General features: G+C 37.4%; 1 protein-coding gene across 1 annotated transcript in view; it reads right to left on the bottom strand.

Moving 5' to 3' along the window:
- CCDC152 (coiled-coil domain containing 152) overlaps positions 1-20678 on the bottom strand; it is a 73599-nt gene extending 52921 nt beyond the window's left edge. Inside the window, exons 1-3 of the mRNA XM_003407901.3 lie at positions 20450-20678; positions 12506-12596; positions 6818-6923 (exon numbers count right to left, since the gene is read on the bottom strand). Coding sequence (XP_003407949.2) covers positions 6818-6923; positions 12506-12596; positions 20450-20658 — 406 coding nt within the window. The 5' untranslated portion in view covers positions 20659-20678. The remainder of the gene's footprint in view (positions 1-6817; positions 6924-12505; positions 12597-20449) is intronic.
- Positions 20679-20924: the final 246 nt, after the last annotated feature.

The following is a 20924-nucleotide window of genomic DNA, read 5'->3' as shown; positions in this document are numbered from 1 at the left end:
CTGGCATAGTAGACCATATGATTGTCCAATCCAAAATGGCCAATACCAGTGCATTTCAGCTCACTAATGCCTAGGATATATATGTTTATGTGTTCCATTTCATTTTTGACAATTTCCAATTTTCCTAGATTCATACTTCGTACTTTACTTTCAACATTCTGATTATTAATGGATGTTTGTAACTGTTTCTTCTCATTTTGAGTCGTGCCACATCAGGAAATGAAGGTCCCAAAAGCTCGACTCCATCCATGTCATTAAGGTTGACTCTACTTTGAGGAGGCAGCTCTTCCCTAAAAAAAAAAAAAAAAATTTTTTTTTTTTCTTCCCTAGTCATCTTTTAATGCCTTCTAACCTGAGGGGCTCATCTTCTGGCACTATATCAGACAATGTTCTGCTTTATTTATTCATAAGTTTTTCTCTGGCCAATTTTTTCAGGAGTAGACTGCAAGGTCTTTCTTCCTAGTCTGTCTTAGTTTGGAAGCTCAGCTGAAACCTGTCCATCAAGGGTGACCCTGCTGGTGTTTGAAATATCTGTGGCAAGTCTTCCAGTATCACAGCAACATGCAAGCCACCACAGTACAGCAAAATAACAAACACATGGTGGTGTCTGTGTCACTCAGTGGAAAGGCCATTAGATTTAGAATAAATAGAATTATATTTTTTAAAAAAGTATTTATTTTTTCAACTAATATATCTGATACTCATTTATACAAGTGTATACACACATGATACACAAGTATAGTGAAAAGTGGATCTCCATGCAACCTCTGCCCCAAACTAACCAGTTTCCCTACCTGCAAGGCATGCACTGTTACCAGGATAATGTGTATGCTCCATGCAGTCACCAGGTACTTTTTTCACTTCCCTAATAGAAATGAAAGTATTTTGCGGAGGTCAAAATCTTTATGCAGATATAATGCTCTACCACTGTGGTTCTTGGAAACCTTGGTGGTGTAGTGGTTAAGAGCTATGGGTGCTAACCAAAACGGTCAGCAGTTCCAATCCACCAGGCATTCCTTGGAAACTGTATGGAGCAGTCCCACTCTGTCCTATAGGGTCACTACGAGTCGGAATCGACTCGATGGCAATGGGTTTGGTTTTTTTTTTGTTGGGTACTGTGGCTCTTCACTCGCTGAACCCCCAGCCCCCATTCCTACACCACCCACACTGACAAAGTTTCCATCATCTTCCATTTTCTCTTTTGCTGTTTCTTAATATAATAAGCGGATAGTTAAGTTACATATGATAGACATTAGTAGAGAACCTACATCATGTTAGTTAATGTGTTAGCTGCTAGAAATAAAGATTAAGGAGGCATAGACTTTGCCAATATTTATCTTCGTGCCTCAGAGTCATGGATACAGAAACTCATGAAATAGGGTATCTGACGGTATAGTGATTCAACTTCAGTAATCAGCAAACTGAAAATAGAACTGGGGAAAATGGGTACGGTATACCGGATGTTTTAAAAATGTGTATTTTCAAAATTTGAACACAAGGTGGCTCTCAATACTTTTTTTTTTTTTTTCATAATGGAAATGGGCTGAATAAGGAATTCTTCCTGAAGTAGAATACCATTCATTATTTTAGAATAGCGGTTTTTAGTTCTCTTTGTAAACTTTAACCCATATTATCTTTTCTGCAGGACTTTACAATGTAATTTGAAGGATACTATTTTATCAAATTCCTCCTAAAAACTAACTCAGAATACTAAGCTACTTCTTATACTATATAATTTAGTAAATAAATGATAATTTTAAGTTCAATTTTAAACTACCGTTAACTAGCAATTTGAGCATTAATACCTAGTTCATAGAGTAGTTGGGAATATTAAACGTGATTATGTAAATAAAGGATTTTTCTACAGTTCTTGTTCCTCAGGGCTAATATAATTACTGTCTTGATCTGGCAAAGGAATTCTTTATCTAATAGCACCAAATGTAGAAAATAAAATGCCCAGATATTATTCTTTATTGTTGAATAAATCCAATCATATATGTAGTCTGTTCTCCTCCCTGAGTGAATTAATATGCACTTGGCTCTGTAAGTTGTCATTTTCACTCATTCTTTTACTTCTGTGTATTACTCATTGAAAAGGCTATTAGATTTAGAATAAGTTGATGTTGTTGTTAGGTGCCACTGAGTCGGTTCCAGCTCATAGCGACCCTATGCACAACAGAATGAGACAACTGCCTGGTTCTGCGCCATCCTTACAATCGTTATGCTTAGCTCATTATTGCAGCCACTGTGTCAATTCATCTCGTTGAGGGTCTTCCTCTTTTCTGCTGACCTCGTACTTTACCAAGCATGATGTCTTTCTCCAGAGACTGATTCCTCATGAAAACACGTCCAAAATATGTAAGACGCAGTCTCGCCAACCTTGCTTCTAAGGAGCATTCTGGTTGTACTTCTTCCAAGACAGATTTGTTTGTTCTTTTGGCAGTCCGTGGTATATTCAATATTCTTTGCCAACACCAAAATACAAAGGCATCAATTCTTCTTCGGTCTTCCTTATTCATTATCCAGCTTTCACATGCATATGATGCGATTAAAAATACTATGGCTTGGGTCAGGCACACCTTAGTCTTCACGGTGACACCTTTGCTTTTCAACACTTTGAAGAGGTCTTTCACAGCTGATTTGCTCAACACAATGCATCTCTTGATTTCTTGACTGCTGCTTCCATGGGCGTTGATTGTGGATCCCGGTAAAATTAATTCCTTGACAACTTCAACCTTTTCTCTGTTTATCATGATGTGGCTTATTGGTCCAGTTGTGAGGATTTTGTTTTCTTTCCGTTGAGGTGCAATCCATACTGAAGGCTGTGGTCTTGATCTTCATTAGTAAGTGCTTCAAATCTTCTTCACTTTCAGCAACCAAGGTTGGATCATATGCATAACCAGGCTGTTAATGAGTCTTCCTCCAATCCTGATGTCCCGTTCTTCTTCATATAGTCCAGCTTCTCAGACTGTTTGCTCAGCATAGTGATTGAATAGGTATGGTGAAAGGTTACAACCCTGACGAATGCCTTTCCTGACTTTAAATCACTCAGTATCCTCTTGTTCTGTCTGAACAACTGACTCTCAATCTCTGTACAGGTTCCTCATGAGCACAATTAAGTGTTCTGGAATTCTCATTCTTCACAATGTTATCCATAATTTGTTATTATCCACACAGTCGAATGCTTTTGCATAGCCAATAAAACATAGGTAGACATCCTCTGGTATTCTCTGCTTTCAGCCAGGATCCATCTGATATCAGCAATGATATACTTGGTTCCATGTCCTCCTCTGAATCCAGCCTGAATTTCTGGCAGTTCTTTGTCAATATCCTGCTGCAGCCGCTTTTGAATGATCTTCAAGAAAATTTTGCTTGCATGTGATATTAATGATATCGTTCAGTAATTTACGCATTTGGTTGGATCACCTTTCTTGGGAATAGGCATAAATATAGAACTCTTTCAGTCAGTTGGCCAGGAATAAGCAGAATGAAAAAAAAAGTACTTTTCCAAATAATATATTTGATACACATGCATACAAGTATATACACACATAATACACATGATACACAAGTATAGTGAGAAGTAGATCTCCCTCAATCTCTGCCCCAAACTGATCAGTTTCCCTTCCCACAAGGCGTGCGCTGTTACCAAGATACTGTCTATGCTCCCAGGCATATACGAATATATTGGGCAAGAAGGTATTTTTGTGTATGCGTAAAAGATAATTTAAACAAAACTGAGAGCATACTGTTTTGTATGTTGCTGTTTTCACTTACTATGTCTTGGAGATTATTCTGTGTCATATAAAGCTATTTCATTCTTTTTATCAGCTGCATAGTGCTCTATTACATGTATCTACCAAAATTCAGATAGCCATCTCCACTGATGGACAGTTTAGATAGTTTCCCTTTTTATTCCTTTACAAACAATGTAGCAACGAACATATTCATCAGTTTGCATACGTAAACGTGCATCTTTAGACAGATTCCTAGAAATGTAATTGCCTGATCAAAGGACATACGCATTTTTAGTTTTGATAGATATTGCCAAGTTATTTTCCACTTAGGCTTTACCTTCTAACTAGCAATGTATGAGAATGTTCTATATCATTGTCAATAGAGTATGCTATTAAACTTTTTGATCATTGTCTTTCTGATGTGGAAAATGTTATTTCATGTAGAATTTTTGAATCATAACAGAGCTCAAACCTCTCTTCATAAGTTTGAGTCATTTGATTTTCATTTCTGTGATTGTGTCCTTTGCCAATTTTTCTATTGGTACTAGTCTTTTTCTCATTAACTTGTCTGGAATATGACTCACAAACATTTTTGCTTTTTTACTTGGTTTATGTAATTTTTTTCCTTGTAGATTTTTTTTCATCATTATAAGTCAAACCAAAAATCCTTTCCTTTATGACTGCTAAGTGTTGTGTGAAATTTAGAAAGGACTTCTCCATTCTACCAAAAAAAAAAAAAAGAAACATATTTTCTTGTAGTATTTTTGTGGTATCTTTTTTTGATCTTTAATGAATGTTATTTTTAGAACAGTTTGAGATGTACAGAAAAATTGCAAAGATAGTACAGAAAGTTCCCATATATACTATACCCAGTTTCCCTTATTATTAGCAACTTCCATTAGTATGGTACATTTGTTACAATTAATGAACCAATATTGATACATTATTATTAACTATAGTCTATACTTTATTCAGATTTCCTTAGTTTTTCCCTGGTATTCTTTTTCTGTTCCAGGATCCTATCCACAAAATCACATTATATTTAGTTGTCATGTCTGCTTAAGCTCATCTTAACTGTGGCAGTTTCTCAGACTTTGTTTTTGATGACCTTGACAATTCTGAGAAGTCGCTCAGGAATTTTGTAGACAAATTGCTCCACTGGAATTTGTCTGATGTTTATATCATGATTGGACTGAGGTTACGGGTTTTTGGGAGGCAGATTACAGAGGTGAAGTGCCATTTTCACTACATCATTTAAAGGGTAGATACTATCAACATAGGTTTTTAAAATGGTGATAAATATATATGTAACAAAACATTTGCCATTTCCACATTCTTCAATTTAGTGACAGTGACTGCCTTCATTTGTTGATAATATCACTTTTTTTTATTGTGGTAAATATATATGTAACAAATCGTTTGCCTTTTCAACATTCTTCACAGGTACAATTCTGTGACAATTAGTTGTTCAACCATGACCATTACCTGGTAACATTGCTTTTGATGTTGACCTAGATCAATTGACTGGGATAGTGTTTGTGTTTTTTCCATTGTAAAGTGACTTTTTTTTCCCCTCTTCCCATATTGGACTCTTGGGAAGAAAGTAACTATTTGCTGTCCACACCTAGTGAGTGGGGAGTTATGCCCCACATACTTGAAGGTGGATTATACAAATTATTCGGAATTTTTTTGCATGAGAGTTATGCCTTTTCTCTCCCTTTTACTTACTTATTATTTATTTATATCAGTATGGATTCATGGATATTTATTTTATACTTTGGGTTATAATCCAATACTATTTTAATTATTTATCTTTATTGTGCTTTACGTGAAAGTTTACAGAGCAAATTAATTTCTCATTAAACAATACACATATTGTTTTGTGACATTGGCCGGCAACCCCACGATGTGTCAACATTCTCCGCTTCTAGACTTCAGGTTCCCCATTCCCATTCATTCAGTTTTCCTGTCCCTTCCTGCCTACTTGTCTTTGCTCTGGGGCTGGTGTGCCCATTTAGTCTCGTATACATGGTTGAACTATGTGTGTTATTGGTTGTTTTACAGGCCTGTCTAATCTTTGGATGAAGGGTGAAATTCAGGAGTGACTTTTGTATTGAGTTAAAAGAGTGTCCCGGGGCTATACTCTTTGGGTTTCTCCAGCCTCTGTTAGACCAGTAAGTCTGGTCTTTTTTGTGAGTTTGAATTCTGTTGTACATTTTTCTCCTGCTGTGTCCCGGACCCTCTATCATGATCCTTAGTCAGAGCAGTCGGTGGTGGTAGCTGGGCACCATCTAGTTGTTCTGGACTCAGTCTGGTGGAGGCTGTGGCAGTTGTGGTCCATTAGTCCTTTGGACTAACTTTCCCCTTGTGTCTTTGGTTTCCTTCATTCTCCTTTGCTCCAGACAGGGTGTTTATCTATTTTCTTATTCAAAATGTTCCGGCTTTGGCCTTTGGGAGCTCTTTCACTTGGCTCCTATGTCTCTTCATTGTGTTCTTTTCCCCTTCTTTTTTTTTCGAACACTTCCTCACCTTTTGGCACTACAAGCTGCTCCAGGCACTTCTTGTATATTTCTTGTCCAAGTCCTGGAATCAATCAGTTCTCTAAGGCGCCTTGGTTCCTTTTAAGAATGGTATCAGAAATTAAGATCTGGGCACTTGTGCTCATTGCTACTGGAAAGTTGTCTCTTCTGGGCCCTCTTAGTTGACAGAGCAAGGGAATATATGTATGTGGTTTCTTTTTAACATTAAATTCTTGGCCCCTTTGTAGTTTCCTTTGGTGTAATTAAAAGCTAGTAATTCAACTCTATTTTTTCCCCAGGTTTTAAGGCCTGGGTTGAGCCTTGGGTTTGCCATTTATTAGCTGAGGACGGGTCTTTTAACTTCCCTCTATGCTTCTTCATTAAGGTAGGGTAATAAAACCAGTCCTATTCATCTTTTACTATATACTAGTGAAATGACATTCTCAAAAGTTCTATGTGAATTTAAAGCACTTTATAAATACACAGTGTAATATTAATCAGTATTGTACTAAAAAGTACTCTCATTAGAAATAGTCTTCCCTCAGGCAACAAAGAACTAACCTTTTTTAATTGAGACCTCCTTTGTCTGCATTGCTTTTAATAAACAATTAGTCTTTTCCAACTGAATATCCAATATATTGTTCTTTCCACTGGTTTCTATTATTTTCTGTGGAAGACAGAGAATACAAATTACTAACAAATCGATGCTGCTATTTTGATTCTAATGATATAAAGACTAATGAAAACATCAACCACTTAATATCTAAAAGTCTAATGATTAAGTCTGACATATTTTTAAATAAGACAGCTTCTTACCTTATTTTTAGTTTTAAAAGTAACATGGCAAAATATTAAAATAGATAATCAGTTATAAAAGTACAAATGAAAATATGATGTAACCTGAAACTCCTTCTTTCCACCTATCCAACCCTCAGTCCCATGGTTATTGCCTATGTGTGTTTCCAAAACATTTTTGTCTATACAAATCATATTATACTCTGTTTTGCCCCTTGGCTGTTTCACTTAGTACTATTATCTGCACTGAGTTTCATTATATAAATATAACCTAAGTAGTTCCCTAGTGAGGGAAATTTGTGGTATGTGTGTTTTCTCTCTTTTTTGCTATTACAACCACTGAGTAAACATTCTTGAACATATCTCTTTGGTAACTTTGAGAATATATCTGTGGGAAACACAAATGGAGGATCAAAAAACATTAACTTTTTGTTATAGAAAATGTCAAACATATACAGAAGGAGAGAATGTATTATAAGCCCTCATGTACCCTCCAAACAGCTTCAACAATCATCAATTCATGACCAGTCTTGTTTCATCTATATCGCTACCTACTTCCTTATCCTGACCACTGAATTTATTTTAAATCAATTCCCAGACATTATATGGTTTCACTGGTAAATATTTCTACATATAGCTCTAAGAAATAAGACTCAAAAAATATGATCACAATACCATTATTAGATCTAAAAATGAACAATTTCTTATTTAAAAATTTTAATACAATTAGTCTAAAAAACTTTGTACCAACACTGCCTCTTATTTATTCCTCTTTTTTTCTTTTCATGGATTATTACTTCTAGGACAATGTTAAATAATGATAGTGAAAGTGGACCTCCTTGACTTTTTCTCAACTCTAATTAGAAAGCTAGTAGTAAAGCTTTTTTCTTTCATAAAAATATTTTATACTTTAGTATAATTAAAGAGATCATGAAATCAATTAAGCAAGAAGTCAAAGGTGAGATGATAAAACAACAAAAAGAGATAAGAAGAAAGAGTACAGAACTAAGAAAATGCATTGTTGGGTACTATATTCCCAAGTGTTTCTATATTTGAGAATGCCCATCTACTGCTTTTTTACTTTCATTTAAAAGCTTAACTGGCTATATAGTTTTTAGATCATACTTTTCCTCCTGAGTATTCTGTAGCCACTGTTTCTCTCACTTGTGACACTGAAAGCGGCCATAAAGGACTACAAGGCCAGCCTGATTTTCCTTTTAGAGATGACTTTGGAGGAATGATTTTTTTTTAACCTAGATATGCCTCACTGTCAATCGTTGGAGTCAATTTTCCATTGAACAGTGTGTATCCTTTCCACTTCGTATGTAGTTGATATAAGAGGAATTATCTTTGGTATATCTTTAGTATTTTTCTGTCTATACGTTGAATTTTCATTTCGTGGACACCTATTATATGTATTATTGTTCTCTAGTCTCCATTATGTATTATCTCTGTGTCATTTAATCTTTGTATTTTTCTTTGCATTTGCTGTGATACAGCAAATTTTCCTTTTATGTTACTTATTTAATTTCTGGTTGGATCTATTATGTTGTTGTTGTTAGGTGTCGTCAAGTTGGTTCTGACTTAAATGAACAACAGAATGAAACACCGCCCGGTCCTGTGCCATCCTCACAATCATTGTTAGGCTTGAGCTTGTTGTTGCAGCCACTGTGTCAACCTATCTGGTGAAGCATGTTTCTCTTTCTTGTTGACCCTGTACCTAACCAAGCATGAAGTCCTTCTTCAGTGAACTGATCCTTCATGATAATATGTCCAAAGTATGTAAGATGAAGTTTCGCTGTCCTTACTTCTAATGAGCATTCTGGCTGTACTTCTTCCAAGATGGATTTGTTAGTTCTTCCGGCAGTCCATGGTATATTCAGTATTCTTTACCAACACCATAATTCAAAGGCGTCAATTCTTCTTTGATCTTCCTTATTCATTGTCCAGCTTTTGCATGCTTACGAAGTGATAGAAAATACCATGGGTTGGGTCAGGTGCACCTTAGTCCTCAAAGTGACATCTTTGCTTTTCAACACTTTAAAAGAGATCTTTTGTGGCAGACTTGCCCAATGTAATACGTTGTTTAATTTCTTGACTGCTGCTTCCATGGGTGCTAACTGTGGATCCAAGTAAAATGAAATCCTTGGCAACTTCATTGTTTTCTCCATTTATCATGATGTTTCTTACCGGTCTAGTTGTAAACATTTTTGTTTTCTTTATGTTGAGGTGTAATCCATACTGAAGGCTATAGTCTTTGATCTTCTTCAGTAAGTGCTTCAAGTCCTCTTCACTTTCTGTAAGCAAGGTTGTGTCATCTGCATATTAAAGGTTGTTAATAAGTCTTCAACCAATTCTGATGCCATGTTCTTCTTCATATAGTCCAGCTTCTTGGATTTGCTCAGTATACAGATTGAATAAGTATGGTGAAAGGATACAACCCTGACACACACCTTTCCTGATTTTAAACCTCACAGTATCCCCTTGTTCTGTTCGAACAATTGCCTCTTGGTCTATGTACAGGTTCTGCGTGAGCACAATTAAGTGTTCTGGAATTCTCATTCTTCAGAATGTTAACCATAGTTTGTCATGATCTACACAGTTGAATGCCTTTGCATAGTCAAAAAAACACAGGTAAACATATTTCTGGTATTCTCCGCTTTCAGTCAAGATCCATCTGACATCAGCAATGATACCCCTCATTCCACGTCCTCTTCTGAATGTGGCTTGAACTTCTGGCAGTTCGCTGTCGATGTACTGCTGCAACCACTTTTGAATGATCTTCAGCAAAATTTTACTTTTGTATGGTATTAATAATATCGTTCAATAATTTCTGTATTCTGTTGGATCATCTTTCTTTGGAATGGGCATGAATATGGATCTCTTCCAGTTGGTTGGCTAGGAAGCTGTTTTCCAAATTTCTTGACATAGATGAGTGAGCACTTCCAGGACTACATGCGTTTGTTGAAACACCTCAATTGGTATTCCGTCAACTCCTGGACCATGGGTCTACTATGGCTCCCGCTAATTCTAATTCTTCTGTTAGAATGATGAGACTTCAGCCCTCAATTGTTTTTCTTAAATCCACAAGCTCCCTTATCATCATTCTATTTTTGATTTATTATTTCATTGGTTTCATATCTTTGATTTCTTCAAGAGCAAATCATTTATTGTGGAAAAATGTCTTCTATTTTTTTTTGAGGGGGAGGAGGGTAGAATTCTTTCCAGAGTGGATTTTTCATCTGTGCTCTGCCTGTTATGTTATTTTTAAAAACTTTTTTTATTAGTGTTTTTTTTTTTGCTATAGTATTTTGTATCATCACCATGCCATGTACTTTCATCTAAATTGAATTTAACATGGGCAACTCTATCTGGATGTTCTGTGTACTCTACTATGTGAGTAAATTTTCTTTTATTCTCTTCTTACATTGTCTGAGACTTATTTGTCTTCCTTGAAGACTGTCACTTTGATGGCTGGTTTATGTTTCAACTATTTTGCAGCTGCCACTGGGTAGAAAAAAGGAAGAGTCATTGCAGAGAGGGGATTCTTCTATGTCATCAAGATTAGCAGACATGATGTCGTTTTTTCTGGAAATTTTGTTAAAAGTTCTGAATGTAAGGGCATTTCACTTAGTTTTGGGCATATCCTATTTCTTGCAATTATGCTCAGGTTTTACATTATTCTATTTTGAAATTGAAGTCATGTATTCTTCCTTCTAACAGTCAATCCTAGGTATTATTCTCTCCTCAATCTTTGCTTTAAAAACCCAATTCCCAAATCTCTACTTTATCTACCTACTTTTTTTTAACATTTATTCCTACGCTTCTCCTAGGCAGAAAAAAACCCAAGATCCTGTGTGGGCCTGGTCTACGATCTAATTTGTCCAGAGCTGGAGAGAAGTACTTTGAATGGATCTTTCCCTCTGTCTATTCATCCTCAGGCTACCTCAAGGTTCTGACGTTATTTTGTATCTTTTTAAAAAAATGTTGTTGTTATTATTTATTGTTAGAGATGATTAACTCATGTTTTGACATGATTGTGCTCTTTTTCTTTTATATCCTTACCTCCAGCCTGGATAAACAAAATAGTAAATCATTAGAGATTTTTGCTCCCTCTCTAATGAGCTAGCATGGCGTAAAGATCTACTCTGTAATCTCATGTAGGCTGCCTCTCCGTTTCCTTTCTTCCAAATTGGGGGTAAGTGTATTAATGACTGTTCTGAAATTTTCCTAGTACGTTTTCTCCTGCCACTTTCAAATACCATTGTGAGTGGGGACTTTCCTTTTTTTGAGAGTGGCTAAGCTTTTAAGTTTTGTTTTGCTTTACTTTATTAACTTCTAATTTCATTTTGTTAAATTTTACAGGAAGAGGTTTGTTGTTGTTTTTTAATCCAGATTTGTTCTATTGCCTTATTCCTATAGCCCCTCCTTACAGTTTTTTCAGGCTAATTTTACCATTGCCATCTTTTCTTATTGTAAACCCACCCATAATAGTATCACTTATTTAAGAAAACACAAGTTCATTGTTTTTAAAAAATGCTCATAATGTTAACTCAAAACACCCATTGTCATAAAAATTCTTTTACTACAGCAAAGGAAAGGAAATAATAGAGAAGTATAAGATTTTTTTTTTTTTTTATATAAGATAAGGAGAAAAAGTAGAGATAGGTGTTATGGCCCCTCCCATCCTCACTTCACACACCCAATCCCCAAATCTCTAATTTATCTACCTACTTTTTTTTTCAACAGCTATTCCTACTCCTTTCCCAGGAGGAGGGAGGAGGGATGGAAACCCAAGAAATACTTTTGGGTTTGGTCTACCATACAATTTGTCCAGTGTGTGTGTGTGTTTGTGACTTTAACTGGGTCCACTGTTAAAAAAAAAAAAAAAATGGGAAAGAGAAAAGATAGAATAGGAAGGACTAAATTAAAAAAAAAATGTTAGTCATAATGGTAAGAAATCAAAAGATTGAGTCTATTTTAATTCTTAATGAAACCAATTCCTGAGTTATGTACATTCTGAGAATTTAAGTTGTATTTTCTCTTTAACTTTAGTGAAGTACATCAATTATTTGACCCTTTGTCCCAGAAATATTTTTAAGTAGTAGGAAACCCTGGTGGCGTAGTGGTTAAGTGCTACAGCTGTTAACCAAGAGGTTGGCAGTTCAAATCCGCCAGGTACTCCTTGGAAACTCTATGGGGCAGTTCTACTCTGTCCTACAGGGTTGCTATGAGTCGGAATCGACTCGACAGCAGTGGGTTTAGTACAAGTAAGTCAAAACTATATAGATTTTAAATAAATACAAATTTTAAAAATGAGGGAGAGAAAGCTTAGCAAAATACATTTTAAGTGTCTTTACCTTGTATGTTTTTCTTTCTTCCCAACTCTTTCCCCTGGCAAAAATCTGTTCCATTTTTCCTTATACACTACAGCTGTTTGATACATTTGCATACCTTTTCTATCTGCAAGAAGTCACTTATAAGTTTGTCAAGATTCACACTGCTTATCTTTTTCACACCTCCTTCACTGCTTTGATCCATGTCTCTGGAAAATTAACATTTGAGGGAAAGAAAAACAGTGAGTATAAAAAACATGAAGACATGAGAGACTAAGGCCATTCTGGATCTAAGGGAAGAAATAAAATTTATATGAACACATATATAAACTTTGCAATGACTGTGTGTCTTTTACAATTTATTTACTGACACAAAGTTTCTCAACTTATAGACAACATATATAATAGGATCTTTTTTTTTTTTAAAATCTGTTCTGCCAATCTCTGCCTTTTTATTGGAGTATTTAACTCATTTAAATTTTAATGTAATCTTGGATATGGTAGGATTTACGTCTGCTATTTTGCTGTTTATTTTCTATGTCTTATGTCCTTTTGGTTCCTCTATTCTTCCACTGAGGTCCCTGGGTGGTGCAAATGGTTAACTAAGCTAACTGAAGGGTTGGAGGTTCGAGTTCACCCAGAGTTACCTCAGAAGAAAGGCCTGATGATCCATTTCTGAAAACTCAGCCACTGAAAACCCTATGGAGGACGGTTGCACTGTGACACACTTGTACTCACCATGAGCTGGAGCTGACGCAGTGACAACTGGCAAATTCCTCCACTACCACCATCTTTTGTATTAGACAGGTATTTTCTAGTGTGCCAGTTTAATTCTCTTGTTGTTTCTTTTACTATATTTTTGAATTATTTCTTAGTGGTTGGTGTGGGGACTAAATTAAGATTTTAATTTATAATAATCTGTTTCAGATAAATACCAACCTAAGTTCAATTCTTTACAAAAACTTTGCTCCTATACAGCTTGATTCCCTCCCCCTTCTTTATGTGATTATTCTCATACACACTATATCTTTATACATGACAAGCCCATCAACACAGTTTTATAATTATTGTTTTATGCAGCTGTATTTTAAATCAGACAGAAAAAAAGAGTTACAAAACAAACAAATACACTAAACTGTCTTTTTCTTATCTGTCTTTCTCATTAGACTTTAAGCTCTTTGAGGGACAGGACTGATGTAATCATCTTGGTATCCTTAGTGCCTAGTAGAGTATCTGGCATATATCAGACACTCAAAGTATACATGCCGAATGAATAAAGCTGCAGTGCTCTGAAACCAGTCTGAATCCCAGACATCACTAATTTAATCTCCTTTTCCCATCAGTGATGAGATACAGATTCTTACCACAGCTACGCAGTAAGTCAAGTCATTTAACGTCTATGTGCTCCAAGTTTCCTCAATTATTAAATTCAGATAATTGTACTTGCCCTCACAGAAGTGTGGAGTGGACAAAATAATTATAGTTCCAGATGTGCTTTAAAAAGTATTAACATTTCTGAATTAAAGAGGTTTTATTGTTTCTTTCATGAAGAAAACAAACAGTAGAAAGCTAACACTGGATTTAACCAAAAATTCTCTGAAGAGAAGTCCTTACAGCCACAGGCCGTGAACTTGCCACTTAGAAAGAACCCTGGCAAATACAGGAAACATCTTGGCTACTTTGTGTGTGTCTGTGGTGGTGGTGGTGCGGGGGTCATATTTGCTACTTTCTCTTTTCATCTTTCTTATTCTAGTGTTTATCCACCTTCTTATTTAGATTGTTTTGTCTCTTCTCCCTTCTTTGTGTCTTGATAAATAGTCCTCTTCTTTTGTCTCTCATATAACTTTTTGACCCAAAGCTCACCCTAGATCACTACCATCACGTAAACGCTTAGCTTCCACCCAAAACTGTGATCCCATTATTTCCCCTCTTGCAATATAAAACCAAAAAAACCAAACCCCTTGCCGTTGAGTCGACTCTGACCCATAGCAACCCTATAGGACAGAGTAGAGCTGCTCCACAGGGTTTCCAAGGAGCAACTGGTGGATTTGAAATGCTGAACTTTTGGTTAGCAGCCTGACCTTTTAACCATTGTACCACCAGGGCTTTTCTTGCAATATAGAGGCGAATAATGTAATGTTCTGGCACATATTTAGCTGTGTTTACATTAACTAAGGATACAATTCTACACAGGTAGAATTTTAAGGTGAGGGAAAAATAGGATAATTTTCGCCACTCAAGATAGATATTCTGCCATAATAGTCAAAAGAAACAACCCAAATGCCCATCAACAGATGAATGGAGTGCAGTGTCATTCAGCTATAAAGAGAAATGAAGTTCTCATAAGTGCTACCACATGGATAAACCCTGAAAACATTATCCTAAGTAATATAAAAAAAAAAATAAGCCAGACAAAAAAGGACAAATACCGTATGATTCCACTTACATGAAATATCTAAAATAAGTAAATCCATTGAGATAAAAAAATTAGTGGTTACCAGGGGCTAGAAGATGAGGGAATGGGGAGCTAAGAAAAAAAAGAAAAGTATTCACTCCTCATACCATCCCCAGCTATGTGCACCTAGCTTCTCACCCTCACCACACACACACACACAAACACACACACATGAACTAATCTATAACATCAGCATTTGTGGGGGAGGAAAAAAAAAAACAAAAACAAAAAACTAAAGAAGAACAGAGCAGGAAAGATAAGATGTAGGGGAGTAGATAACCCAGCAAGAGTTAGAGACATACCTGAAGACATAATGGAGAAACCAGGACTGGCTTTACCTTTTGGCTTAAACAAACAAACAAAAGGTAAAATATACGAAAGGGTGTTTTTCAGACACTGGACAACACTGAGTGCAGGAAAATGTACAACATATTGTGGGGATTATAACATATATAGAAGTAAAATGTATGACAACAATAACAAATGCTTGGAGGAGGGAAATAGAAGTATACTGTCATAAGGTCCTTATACTACATGAAGTAGTATAATTGTACTTGAAGACAGACTATAATAAATTAAAGACATATACTATAATAAATTAAAGACATATACTATAAACCCTAAAGCATCTACTATAAAAAATAAACAGAGAGGTATAGCTAATAAGCCAGTATGATAAACAAAGAGGAAAAAAATGGAATAAAAAATACTCATTAAAAAAAAAAAAAGCCAGAAAAAGAATAGGGGGAAAAAAGAAAAGATAGGACAAATAGAAAACAAACAGCAAGATAATAGATATTAGCTAAGCATATCAATAATCACATTAAATGTAAATTATCTAGACAATCAGAGATTGTTAGGTTGGATAAAAAAGCAAGACCCAATTATATTCTGCCTACAAGAAACCCACTTTAAATACAAAGACACAAATAGGAGAAATGTAAAAGGATACTAACACTAATCAAAAGACACAAATAGGTTAAAAGTTACAGATGAATGGGTATATCAATCCAAAAAAAGCTGAAGTAGAAGTGGGGGAGGTGACTTAAGGTCACCAAAAGCAAAAAGAGAGGACAGCTTCTTGCTCAAGCATTGTCCAAAGGTGTCTGGGAGTCAGTCTCTGTGCTGGATTGAGCAACTGACACAACATTTCTGTTACTTTTGAAGTAATGAGAAGAGAATATTTTTAAAAATTGGAGAAAAAATAAAACGTGTAATTCCAAGCACCTCTATAGATCTGAAGTTGCTCTTTTATTTTAAGGCTATAAGGAGTACTAACTATAACTTGCTTAGGTTTTATACAGTATAGTGAGAAGAGCCAGAAGACATGACAAGAGTTCTAATTGTGTATCTAGCACGGTGTGACCTTAGGCTGATCTTTTCACTTCTCAAGGCTTGTTTTCCTCATTTGCAAATGGGGTGAAGTGGATGTTTTGTAAAGTCTCTTCCAGCTTAAAAATTCTATTGAACTATATAGCAAAGGCATAACAACATAAAAACTGCAAATTTACTCACTGAATTTATTTGAAAATTATTTTAGTTTAACTTTAAGGAATCTCTTTGCTTTGTCTATGAGAAGCAAGCAAAAATTACGGAAGATACCAATAGTACTGTGAACAATCTGACACAAAGGGTCCTTGTCTTTTCCTGAGTAAGAATACACACGAAAGACAAACTTTATCTTCAGCAAGTTTTATTGTTTTAAGCCTCTCCAAAAGACTGACTCGAAAAGGGAAGCAAGGCTAGATAGAGCTCATATGGGTTCAGTGGAGACAAAAGAGTAATGAATATTTAGTGGGCTTCTTTCAAGGGCTGGGTACTTCTCAGAATGGTGGAATATGTTATTTAGGTTGCAGTGCATCTGGAATCCAAGATGGAACCTCATGATATTCAAGATGGAGTCCTCTTGGCAGCCGTTGGCATCACTTATTATGGAATATAGCAGAAGCGCACTGATCTTTGGCACTACATCGCCATCTTTGGAGGGCTAAGGAAGGTTAAACAGTGGTCACACTTTGTTCTTTTGTGCATGTGGGAACCTGTAAAGGGGGAAGGGACTAGAAAAACACCAAGAAGGAGATAGTAATTCACAGGTTGTTTCAACCATATCTCATGTTGACAGGGTGTGGTTCCTGTTTACCCAACTTCTAGATGGTAATCTTTTAACAGCTCTTTTGGTCTGCCAGCACAGTTAACCCACAGTACCTTGATTATATAGCCACTGAAATTGAATGCTTTTGTGCCAGACATTATTTTAAGCTCTTAATAATGGTTGGAGACCCTGGTGACCTAGTGGTTAAGTGCTATGGCTGCTAACCAAAGGGTCGGCAGTTCGAATCCACCAGGCGCTCCTTGGAAACTCTATGGGACAGCTCTACTCTGTCCTATAGGGTCAGTATGAGTCGAATTGACTTGACGGCATCAGGTTTGGTTTTTTTTTTTGTAATAATGGTTAGCTCATAAATTTTCCCAATAACCTCATTTTATATATGAGAAAACTGAGGTGCAGAGAGATAAAGTGTTTTGCCTAAAGTCACACAGATTATAAATGGTAAAGTAGCCTTTGGAACCTAGGTGACTGATTGCAAAGTTCATTCACTTTCTACTCTGAAACAGTGTGTTAGATAATCCATCTGAGAACTTCAACTATCTGAACTAGTAAAGAGTATTGGTGTTAAATGCCATGGAGTCAGTTCTGACTCACAGAAACCCTACGTACGACAGAATGAAATACTGCCTGATCCTGCGTCATTCTCACAACCGTTGCTATGCTTGAGCCCACTGTTGCAGCCACTGTGTCAATCTATCTCATTGAGGGTCTTCCTCTTTTTTGCTGACCCTCTACTCTACCAAGCACGATGTAAAGAGCAGATAGAGTAAAAAAAAAAAAAAATATGAGACCTAAAACACAACAGCAAGCGTAACTCAAACACTAATGTTTCTGTACTCCACTCATAAAGCACCTACTTGAACTCGATCGTATTTTTGTACCCAGTATTAACAATGGTCAATGCATTAAAGCTTCTCCACTCCTTCTCACCTCCACTCCAGCCCAGTTTTCTCTAAACAAATCTAAAACTAGAGCAATGATATGTATATATATATAGAAATTCTTTGTCCTGATTATACAAAATCTATTAAAGCCACTGTGCAAAACATCTCCTTACCATCAGTATGGCTGGATTTAAAATCTGATGTGTGACTAACTCTGATGCATGACATTTAAGTATTCTCAGTGTAAGATGTTAAAAATATCTATTTAATTATCATGCCACAAATATCTTTGCTGCACTTTCTGGTAGTGTGCTCATTTTTCATATATATATATATATATATTTTCTTTTTTCTGGTAATCTGTTTTGTAAATAAAGGACATATAGCAATTAATGTGCTCCAAACAGTCTCTCTGTGTTTCTATTCTCTTGCCATTTTGTGTAAGATTAGCCTTTAGGTACAGCTAACTAACTGTTGAAGTGAATAATGTGTCTCAGTTTTATCCCTATGGAACCAAACATAAGAAATTCTGCAGAATCCCAGAGGTAAACTCACCCAGTCAGGAGGGAGAAACTGATTTTTGCAAAGTAGTCAGGACTTACACTGGGGGGGTGGGAGGTTGTCTAGCGAGAATCAGGACTGACACAATCCGTAAGTGTAAGAGAGAGTTGTCTTTGGGCTTTTATCTAGCAAAGAGTGAGGGAAAAATCCAAATTTGAAATCCAGGCATTCTATATAAAACAAGTGACATGAACTAATGCATGGCATGTGCAAGTTGCAACTAGTCCAAAGCAAAGGGTAAGTAAAATTCCTAAAGTAATTACTCATTAAATTTTGGGGACACGTTATTTTTTTAAAATGAGGTACAACCACAACCTAGACATTGACTGACAATATGTTACGTAATGGAGAAATCCCATTTCCTTCCTCTTTTTTAATATTATTTACTTTAACAAGCATTAATGGCTTTTAAATCAGACACAGAACTTTAGCTGTATATTTTCAGTTTATTGAATAATTATCCTCTGTGGAGTGCTGGTGGTGCAGTGGCTTAAGAGCTCAGCTGAAAACCAAAAGGTTGGCAGTTTGAATCCACCAACTGGTCCTTGGAAATCCTTTGAGGCAATTCTACCCTGTACTACATCGTAGGTTCATGACAAGTTGGAACTGACTCCATGGCAATGGTTTTGTTTGTTTGTTTGTTTTGTATTACATACATGAGTAAAGCTCTATGTAAAATCCCATAACTAGTTAAAACTTGATTCTTATCGCAGGAAAATAAGTGCAATAGCTTTCCATGGTAAGTATAGGTAACAGTAAAATTCCTTTGGGGGTAAAATTAAAAATCACTATTCAATATTACTGTTATTCTTTAATAGAGCATAGGATAATCTGAAGTAGTTAATGTAAAATTGTTCTGCTGTCCACTTTTTAAAAAAATTCCCCAACATTTTAAATAAAAAACTTTTACTAGATGTTGTCTCAGAATCTGGCTCCTGAACTAAACGCATTTTGAGTTTGATTTTCTCCCAGCTCCTTTCCCCTAATAAGACCTTTATAATCCTTGGAGTGTTTTGCATTATAAATTCATTACTACTATTCCACTGACTGTCATTGCATATTATCCCTTTTGTCACACTGGCTGAGCCAGCCAATTCATCTCTAGGTACCTTCACGGTCCTCTTCTCCAGTTTCCCAGGTCAAGATCTTTTTAGTGGCTATGGTCTCCTTGCCTAGTGTGACTGGGTGACAAGCTTGTCAGTGCCTTGTAAAATTCTTTAAAGAGAAGCACAGACTGGTGACCTTCAGACTCGGCTTCAACCACCCCCGCAGGCAGGTCAACCACCCCCGCAGGCAGGTCAACCACCCCCCCCCCCGCCGCCCCCGTAAGCAGGTCAACCACCCCCGTAGGCAGGTCAACCACCCCCACCCCGCCCCCGTAGGCAGGTCAACCACCCCCGCAGGCAGGTAACCACCCCCCCCAGGCAAGTCAACCACCCCCCCCGCCCCCGTAGGCAGGTCAACCACCCCCCGCAGGCAGGCCAACCACCTCCCCCCGCCCCCGTAGGCAGGTCAACCACCCCCGCAGGCAGGTCCACCACCCCCCCAGGCAAGTCAACCATCCCCCCCCGCCCCCATAGGCAGGTCAATCACCCCCGCAGGCAGGTCAACCCCCCCCCGCCCCCGTAGGCAGGTCAACCACCCCCACCCCGCAGGCAGGTCAACCACCCCCCCAGGCAGGTGGCAGCCCCGCTTCCGTCTTTGCTCTTCCGCCTGCTGAGCGGCGTCCCCTACCCCCGGCCTCGGCTCAGCCCGCTCTCAGCGCCCGCCCGCCCGGAGGGCCGGGTCGGCTCGGGTTACTCGTCCTCCTACCACGCCTTCCAGAAACTCAGTCTCAGTCCTAAAGCCAGTGGCTCCCTCCGTCCGCACCTCGGTGTCATTGGGAGCCCGACCAAAACGGCGGGTGAGGGCCGAGGATTCTGAGGCCTGACAGAACTGGTTAGGTCAAAAACACCATTCGGGCCCAGCAGATTGTGAGAAGGTTTGAAGAAAAAAATAGCAACGGAAAAAGTGGGAGTTTCGAACCCTCCCAAAAGAGTTCAGAAAGCGTACCTGTGTTGCTCACCCTCCTGAGTGAGGTTCCCCACGATTTCCCTCGCCCCCTGCCCACGGTGGCTGGTCCGCCACTGACTGCTGTCGCCACCCCAGGAAACAGGTTCCCCCAACAATGGGTCCTGTACGTCTCCTGGCCCGCTAGTGCCCCTGCTATTGCCCTCCCACCACCAGCAATCTACCTCCTTGGCTCTGGTTCCCCTCAGCATCTACACCAGAACAATAGCGGTTTTCCCAACCAAAGAATATATCGCATTGGTTTAAGCTGTGATCAGTGAGTCAGCACCGTTGAATAAATAATAACCTATATTTATTTACGTAACTTATGGAAGTATACTTATAAAGTACAGGTGTTGGGAACGAAAGAATCACTATAAATGCAGTCTGTGAACTCTAAAGTTAATGAATATGGGTTTGCATCAGCAAAGCTTTGTCTTCAAGTGCTTAGTGGTTAAGAGTATGGGGTAGGTGTGGG

Source organism: Loxodonta africana, chromosome 2, assembly GCF_030014295.1.
Source record: "Loxodonta africana isolate mLoxAfr1 chromosome 2, mLoxAfr1.hap2, whole genome shotgun sequence".
Taxonomy (NCBI): Eukaryota; Metazoa; Chordata; class Mammalia; order Proboscidea; family Elephantidae; genus Loxodonta; species Loxodonta africana.
This window is presented reverse-complemented; position numbering and strand designations above follow the sequence as displayed.